The sequence below is a fragment of the Arachis duranensis genome, chromosome 7 (genome assembly GCF_000817695.3).
Source record: "Arachis duranensis cultivar V14167 chromosome 7, aradu.V14167.gnm2.J7QH, whole genome shotgun sequence".
Taxonomy (NCBI): Eukaryota; Viridiplantae; Streptophyta; class Magnoliopsida; order Fabales; family Fabaceae; genus Arachis; species Arachis duranensis.
The window spans coordinates 70,460,811-70,470,152 of NC_029778.3; the positions used below are offsets into that span (position 1 = coordinate 70,460,811).

At 36.6% G+C, this 9,342-nt stretch overlaps 1 protein-coding gene across 1 annotated transcript; it reads left to right on the forward strand.

The window, feature by feature from the left end:
• Positions 1 to 334: 334 nt before the first annotated feature.
• On the forward strand, positions 335 to 9,000 carry LOC107459721 (translation initiation factor IF-2, chloroplastic). The gene is made up of 12 exons (XM_016077959.3): positions 335 to 2,278; positions 2,381 to 2,413; positions 2,979 to 3,092; positions 3,324 to 3,473; positions 3,607 to 3,705; positions 3,807 to 3,869; positions 4,274 to 4,429; positions 4,552 to 4,617; positions 5,123 to 5,359; positions 6,332 to 6,607; positions 7,335 to 7,523; positions 8,375 to 9,000. The coding sequence occupies exons 1-12, from the start codon at positions 764 to 766 to the stop codon at positions 8,528 to 8,530; spliced, it is 3,054 nt and encodes a 1,017-aa protein (XP_015933445.1). The 5' UTR covers positions 335 to 763; the 3' UTR covers positions 8,531 to 9,000.
• Positions 9,001 to 9,342: the final 342 nt, after the last annotated feature.

Here is a 9,342-nt window from a genome sequence, read left to right on the forward strand (position 1 = left end):
TTGATAAGTCCGATTATTTTGTAAGTTAATTTTTTAAATTTTTTAAATTTTTTTAATATCAAATTGGAGAGTTCGATTTGTTTGTTATAAACTTTTTTAAAAAAGAAATTCATAAATTAAAAGGTCCAATTTTCGTTCCTAATAAATCGCATGATCTGATTTTCACATTTTAAATAAAAAGAATAACATTTTTATAATCCATTATCTTAAAAAACAATAATTTGCAAAAAAGGGACCATGTGCATCAAAATCCACGGAAAAAAAAAAGAAAAAAGAAAAAAGAAAAAGCCAGAAAAACAAACAGAAAACAAAACCAAAGCCTTATCGCACACAAAATTTGACAGGCACACAACCATCCACACACACCCCTTCCGAAACATAAGTTTATCTTCCCTTCCATACATAAAACAACCTCACTCTTCTCTCCTCTTCTTCTTCTTCCTTTTTCTCTTATCCTTCTTCTTTCAATGTCCCCAATTCTCACATAAGTTTCACTCACTCTCACTCTTTCAACTCAAAGGTACCATATTCTTCTGTTTCTTCTTTTTGTTTTATTGGGGGCCACGAATATTGATATTGATATCACTATCACTATCACTAATTTTTTTCTTCACTTTCTTAAGTGAATTTTGTTTCCGGATATGTTGAATTATCAACTGGGGTGTGTAGAGTAATGATAAATTTTTGAACTTTCATCTTATTTGGACCATTTCTTCCCTTTATTTTTATTGGTAGTTTTCGGGTTGTGGGGTGGGGGTAAAATATGCTTATACTAGTTGGGAACGTGCAAGGAACAATGGGTTCTGTGGCTACCCCATTGAGTTTTGGAAGCTTAATGGGTGTGAGTTCCAATGGAGGAAGGTCCCGTTCTGTTGTGAGGAGGGTGTCCCTTTCAAGAGGTAACTCTATTAAGGACAAGAGGAGATGGCATTGTATATCACTGTCTGTTTGTAGATATTCTGTTACCACAACCGATTTTGTGGCTGACCAGGGAAATTCAGTGTCCCTTGATTCTAACAGTAGTAGAGGAAGCCAAGGTGGTGATGATGGTAGTGGTGGTTTTGTGCTTAAGCCTCCTCCTAAGCCTGTTTTGAAGTCCCAGGAGAATAAGGATAGTCCCCTTTTGGGCTCGAATTCAGAGTCCTGGGGGAATTCGCGGAATGGCGAGTCCCTAGATGATGATGTACAGGAGAGGAATAAAGTGATTGAGTCACTTGGTGAGGTGTTGGAGAAAGCTGAAAAGTTGGAAAGCCCCAAGTTGGATGATAAAAGGAATAATGGCTCAATAAATAAACCCACAGCGCCCAATACAAATGGTAATTCTAAGGTCAGTAAACCGGTAAATTCAGCTAAAACCCAGAAGGCTAAAACCTTGAAGAGTGTATGGCGTAAGGGGGATTCGATTGCAAATGTACAGAAGGTTGTTAAGGAGGTACCTAAGCCTAATAACAAGAGTGTGGTAGGGGAAAAATCTGAAATAGGGGCAGAAGGGAAGATAACATCCGAGTCTCGTGCTCCCCAGCCCTCATCAAAATCTCAGCCAATGTTACAAGCAAAACCTTCTGTAGCTCCACCACCCATAAAAAAGCCTGTGGTGTTGAAGGATAAGGGGGCAGCTAATGCATCTGTTAAATCTAAAGAAAGGAAGCCTGGGCCGATCTTAATTGACAAGTTTGCTTCCAAGAAACCCGTTGTCGATCCTGTAATTGCTCAAGCAGTCCTAGCCCCTCCAAAACCAGGGAAGGGCCCTCCATCAGGAAAGTTTAAAGATGACTACAGGAAGAGAGGTGCTCCAGCTGGAGGAGCAAGAAGGCGTCTACTAAATGATGATGATGATGTGATTCCCGATGAGGACACATCGGAACTCAATGTCTCTATTCCTGGTGCTGCAAGAAAAGGAAGAAAATGGAGTAAAGCGAGTCGAAAGGCAGCAAGGCTACAGGCTGCCAAGGATGCGGCTCCTGTCAAAGTCGAAATTCTAGAGGTCAGTGACAAAGGTATGCTGGTGGAGGAGTTAGCCTTCAACTTGGCAATCAGTGAAGGAGAAATCCTTGGATCTTTGTATGCCAAGGGGATCAAACCAGACGGCGTGCAAACTCTCGACAAAGATATGGTGAAGATGATATGTAAAGAGTATGATGTGGAAGTTATAGATGCTGATCCAGTCAAAGTTGAATCGTTAGCAAAGAAAAGGGAAATTCTTGATGAAGATGATCTTGACAAACTCAAAGATAGACCTCCTGTCATCACTATTATGGGCCACGTAGATCACGGCAAGGTAAGTGACATCATTCTGTGACTTTATTCTTTCTTTTACGCCTTATTTTTTCGGTCTGACTTCCTCTATTTTCGTATACTTATCGGTATTTTCAATTGGCAGACAACTCTTTTGGATTATATACGGAAGAGCAAGGTATGATAATAATATAATATTGCATCCTTTATTCTTTTTTCAGTTTCATTCATGATCAGGAATCTATAGGCTACACGGATATTTTCTTGTATAATTGCTATTGGTTATTAACATGTTTTAGGAAACTTTTATGCAATATAATTAGGTTTAAAATAGATTAATTATGCTACATATGATGTCTGATGCGAAATATTTTCGTTCTTATGGTTGTCTCACATGTAACAATATTGTCCCTATGCTGTTTCAACCTTTGTAGGTTTCTTGGTTGGGCTTTATCCTACTTGTAATGTGGGATATGCAATTCATATGATTTCAGTTTTAGGTATTAATGATTAGGGAAATAGAACATGGAACATACTATGAGAATAAGAGATAGGTATTTTTCTTGTTACCAATGATTAGTAATAGATGTTTTATGTGTCGCTGTGACGTGCTATGCTGTTCCATGCTGGTCGTGTGTCTTAGTATCTATAGATGATGGAATTATGTTATTGCCATACCTTAGCATACTAATGCACATTTGCATGCACGCTCAACACAAGCCTGATGCGCCAATTGTTAACAGGTAGCTGCTTCTGAAGCTGGTGGGATCACCCAGGGGATCGGGGCTTATAAAGTAGAAGTACCTGTTGACGGAAAACCTTTGCCCTGTGTTTTCCTTGATACTCCTGGGCATGAGGTATACTCATTGCTAATTATCATTTCTATCCTTTTCCTTATACATCTGCCAAAAAAAAAAAAAGGAATTGTATATTTCCTTCTTTAGGATCATGGTTAGATTCTGCAATTTAAAGGATGGCTCATTGACTTACCCTAGTGGTCTTGTGTGCAGTTTCTGGCTTAATTGTTTCCTATAATTAGCTTTGCTCTCTTCTTTCCTATAGATGATATGTTATGTGTGTTCTTGTAGGCGTTTGGGGCAATGAGAGCTCGTGGGGCAAGTGTGACAGACATTGCTATCATTGTTGTGGCTGCTGATGATGGCATCCGGCCTCAAACAAATGAAGCTATAGCTCATGCCAAAGCAGCGGGAGTACCCATAATCATTGCCATAAACAAGGCATGACAACATGATTTGTTTGAATTGAATGTTTAAATAAAGAACGATAGATCATCATTTAATAATTCTTGTTCATTACTTGGTGATTGCATTAGGATTTTTGACAAATCATTATATGTTCTTTTTGAAACAGATAGATAAGGACGGAGCGAATCCTGAGCGAGTCATGCAAGAGCTTTCTTCTATTGGTTTAATGCCAGAAGATTGGGGTGGTGACACCCCAATGGTTCAGGTTTTTACCTTATATTTTATACTTTTTCAACTCTCATATTTTTTCTTATGCTTATGTAAGTTTATGGACAATATGTTTCTTTCTTTTTTCTTTCATGACAGATAAGTGCTCTTAAAGGGCAGAATATAGATGATCTTTTGGAAACTGTTATGCTTGTGGCTGAGGTAATTTGTTTATCTTTGGTGTCTTGACTAACTAAACTCATTTAAGCCTCCAACTATTCTATCTTGTTCTCCAATTAATTTATAGATTTTAATGTTTATATGTTTAGAAAAGATAAGTCTGTATAGAAAACAAAATGAAGATATATGGACTTTGAAACATTCATTTCCATTTCCTTTATATCAGATATACATTTATAGATTACAATTTGATACAAAATTTATATGGAAAAAAATATTACAATTAAGTTGCTGTCACATTATGAAGTATCTTTTGTGTTGCTGAAATATTGATTTAAGTTTCTGTGATTTTTTGGGAATATGATGTCTATTGACTAATTGATGGTGTTTGGTGGGGCTTTCTTTTAGCTGTGTTTCATACTGACCCCTAATTATCACTTATTTAGTTGCAAGAGTTGAAAGGAAATCCTGATAGAAGCGCAAAGGGAACAGTCATAGAGGCAGGTCTTGATAAATCAAAAGGACCTTTTGCTACCTTTATTGTGCAAAATGGTACCCTCAGAAGGGGAGATATAGTAGTTTGCGGAGAAGCTTTTGGAAAGGTTGGTGGATATTTAAATTCAATCTTATAATGACTTTAAACTTTTGGTCATGGAATTTTTCTCTATTTGCATTGCTTTGTTGCCTCTGCAATTTTTAACATCCTTTGATTTGGTTCTTTCAGGTGCGAGCTTTGTTTGATGATGCTGGAAAGCGTGTTGATTTAGCTACACCCTCTATTCCCGTACAGGTTTGTTAATTCTTAGTACAGAAGAAGGCATATGATGTGTTGCTAGATTTTTCCTCATATTCATATAGAAATGATTTGAATTCATTATGTGATGCAATAATGGTTGGCTTGACATTTCTCTGATCCGCATTTAAAAGTGAATTCATTTACATGTGCACATTGAATTATTAGATTGCACAAGGTTTGGTATTATTATATATTATCTTTTTGAGTAATTGGGAATTTCTGATATTGAGGTAATGACAGATTTTTGTCTTCAATCCAAATCTTGGGGCCAACTTGAAAGTTAATATAAATGAAATCTTCATTTAAAGTTAATTGCATCAGAAAAGCTTTTCAACAGCGGAGAACATCAAACAATTACGGACTTTTGATCTATCATAGTTGACATCTCCGGTCACTTTTTAAATACTATGCACATTTTAGGTTCTAAATGCATGCCAAAAGTCAGACCTATTAAAGAATTATCTGAAATCTGTTTTCTGTCTTCTGTTCATCTTTGCAGGTTATTGGATTGAATAATGTTCCGATTGCCGGTGATGAATTTGAGGTTGTTGAATCCCTTGATACTGCACGTGAAAGAGCAGAATCCCGTGCTGAGTTGTTGCGAAATGAGCGTATTTCTGCAAAGGCAGGGGATGGCAAGATTACCCTTTCTTCCTTAGCTTCTGCAGTTTCATCAGGAAAGCTTTCTGGACTCGACTTGCATCAACTAAATATTATCTTGAAGGTTGATCTTCAGGTATAGTCACTTCTACAAGTCTTCTTGGATTCGTAAAGCATTGTATTGATCTTAACTTTATGGATCAACTTACCTGGTTGAATTTATTAAATTTTATATCATAGATATCTTGTAGTGGTTTTATGTTATGTATTGGATCACTAAAATAAGAGCATAATTTGTGTAACTTACCAATGCATCTAGTGCCTAAATGTACTATATGTTACCTACTAGTACATTAAAGAGCATTGAGTATTTGTTGCAGGAAAAACTGTGTTTATCAATACAGGAAGTGGACCAATATACATAGCTATTAATAATAAGCAAATATTATGTGGCCCATCGTTTTGATGCGAAGCTATTTGTCAAGACATGCATTAAGGTGTTAGATATATATTTGTCTGCGAAAGCATTTTGATATAAATGTAATTGTTTTCTGAAACCCAAATCTCAGTTAGGCCTGTATGAAATAGCCGTCAAGTCCCTAACCAAGAACTAGCCATCCGCCCCCACGGCATTGTCATCAGGGTGGCTGAACTGGCGGCAGCTGTATTATTAACAAAAAGAAATATCCATTACAACCAAAGTTTGTATATCCCTATAACTAGATTTATTAACACATCTGACATATTCTCTAGCACTTCTCGCTTATGCATGTACAACTTATTGCATACACTAGTTATTGCAGAACATTCAAACTCGAGAGAGGATTTAGATAAATGTATTTTGACTCTAGCTTATTCGAGAAAACACTTCTATTATCTAGGTCATTGATACCTATAAAAGTAATATATTGAATTCTATCTCATATCATATCATATCATATTATATTTAATACATTTCCAAATTTGTTATATGCCAAATATTTGCTACGGTTAAAATATGCAAAGAAGCAATTAGTTCCTGCATTTACTACTTAAAATGTTTCATTGATAATCACTTTTGTGATTGTTTCACCCGAAATCAAAATTCATTTTCCTTGCTCTTGCCCAGGGATCCATTGAAGCTGTCAGACAAGCCCTGCAGGTGCTACCACAAGATAACGTCACATTGAAGTTTTTATTGGAAGCAACAGGCGATGTAACCACAAGTGACATTGATCTTGCAGTTGCAAGCAAAGCAATTATTTTTGGATTTAATGTCAAAGCACCAGGTTCGGTGAAAAGCTATGCAGATAATAAAGCTGTTGAGATTAGATTATACAGAGTCATTTATGACTTAATCGATGATGTCAGAAATGCAATGGAAGGGCTCTTAGAGCCTGTTGAGGTACATCAACATATCTTTTATTGTATACCCTTTTAGTGTAGATTATGCATATGAATTTACACACTAATTATTGATGACATTTAAGTATGTTATTGTTTGTAAAGAAAACATCTAATGTATTTTAAAGCACACTACACTTCCTAAGGGGAGTTTTGGAGCAACGGTTGAGTTATCTCCACGTGACCGAGGTCACGGGTTCAAGCCGTGGAAACAGCCACTGATATAATTATTAGGTTAGGTTGCATACATTACACCCTTTGGATTGGTCCTTCCCCGAACCCTGCCTTAACGTGGGATGCTTATGCACCGGACTGCCCTGAGACTACACTGATCTTCCTGTTCTATTGGGCAGTAATGGTCATAAATTGGGTCCTTTTCCGACAGTTATGGGGTTAGGGATCCTTTTCTTTGTGTTCCAGTAATGGTAAAAGTGTCTTAGGATAGAAAATGTATCTGTCTTTGTCCCAATTGTCCACAAATTTTCGGTGGTGAAAAGATGGTCAAATTTTGCCCCTAGACAGAGACATTTTGTCTGCTTTTGTATCTATTTCCTTCTCCAAATAGGTTTGTATCTCTTAGCATCTCTATTTTTTACTCGAGACAGTCACCAAGTTAGAACTTTGAACTTTGGTTGATGAGCACTAGGGCATGCTTTATTTGCCTTTATCTTCAGTCTGACCTAAATTACTGAACATTCTGCTGTAAACTAACTGCTATCTTTTTGCAGGAGCAAATAAAAATTGGCTTAGCAGAAGTGCGAGCCACATTCAGCAGTGGTAGTGGTCGTGTTGCGGGATGCATGGTTAATGAGGGAAAGGTGGAGAAAGGATGCGGTATTCGAGTCATTCGGAAGGGAAAAGAAGTTCACGTTGGTACTGTTGATTCTTTGAGACGGGTAAAGGAGATAGTTAAAGAGGTATGTCTTTGCTTCAAAGTCCTACTTCCCATGATGTTAAAATTACCGTGCCTGATATTTCTTGTGTGTCTACTCATGTTAAAAGAAATTATAGTCTCACTAAAGATTTTTTTTTTTAATTATTAACTCATACTTCATGCATTTTGGATAGGACTGTCAAACGGGCTTGTCCAGCCTGCCTAAGTCCACGGGTTATGCGGGATAGCCCGTTTAACTTTTGTTTGTTCACAGGTTTCAATTTTCAATCCCGAATTGTTTTTGCCAGCCCGATGGGTTAAAGGGCTGGTTCATTTATATTTTATTTTTGAAAAAAAAATTGAATAAAAAATCCAGTTTTAAGCTTAAAAGAAAATTTGGACAAAAAATCACTTTTTGGGAAAAAATCTTAAACAAACAGCTTTTTAGTGGGTGGGTTGGGGGAAATATTGGAGAAGTGCCAATCGTTAAAAAAATGCAAAAAAATTTAAACAGGCTGCCCATTTAGCTCGCGGGATGGTCTGTTTAGTCCGAAATTTAAACGGGTCTGATTTAGAGGTAAATGTCCGCCTGTTTAAGCAGGTAAATGGGCTGGTTTGACAGATTTAGCCCATTTTGACGGTCCTAATTTTGGGTGAATGCTACAATTCAATAGAAACTAATAGCCAATAGCCAAATTTATCTAGTGGAACAAGTTGCGGTGGTCTTTTTGGCTGGTTTAGTGGTTTTTTGTTGTGTATTAGTTCTCCGTTTTAGTTGTGTCCTAGTTTTGTAGTGTCGACTATATAGATCAAATCGCACCATGTTGCTCAATCATAAATCATATCCATGTGTAAAACATTTATATTCACGGATGCATTTTCTCTTCCGCACAGGTAAATGCTGGTCTTGAGTGTGGAATCGGGTTAGAGGACTTTGATGACTGGGTAGAGGGTGATATCCTTGAAGCCTTCAACTCAGTTCAGAAGAGGCGGACTCTTGAAGAGGCCTCAGAATCCATGGCTGCTGCCGTGGAGGGGGTAGGGGTTTAATTATAAGATCGACCAATGATGCGCCTCCATGAGATCTTGGATCATATCATGCTTTTGCCATAGCTGGTGATCCTGCAGGGGAAAAAAAGAGTTATACTTATACACTCTTCAGTTGAGTGCAATGATCATTGTGCAAAGAGGTCAAAACATAACATCAAAATCATGGTGAGGGAGGTTAGAAGTGAAAAATGATGTGTTCCATTATATGCTGTAACAGTGTATATAATACTAGTCTCAGCTCCTTGTAAAGAGGGTTAAAAAAAAAAGAACTTTCAATGCGTTGATTCCTGAATAATCTTAGCAACCGTATAAGCTGAGGAAAAGCAATTGCATTTTTTTCTTTTGCTAATTTTTTGTATGATGCTCTAAGATGGTTGCATCATCTTACACTACAGCAAAGTCTGGAAAAATTGTATTTTCTACTGTGTTTTGTTCCAACACAAAATATAGTTAGATGATCCAAGGACCAATGTAAATATTTTGGTAAAAAAATCTATTTAATTTGTAATGGGTTTAATTTGTGAAAATCAAAACGGTTATTGAACGATCAGTTCATTGTTTTAATAGTGATTAAACCGTAAATGAACCGGTTTAATTAAATAATGTAACCATGTATAATTGCTGTACCACTACAAATGTTCTAAGTTTGAACTGTAATCACACAAATAGATTTTTCTTCACAACATATATTAGACCTTAATCCTTTTTTGTTTTTTGTAAGTTCTTGACTTTGTATAGTATTATAATAATCATTCTAAAATAATGATTAGTTGTTGACCTTTCATCTCTCATAAAATAAAAGGTAAATTAGT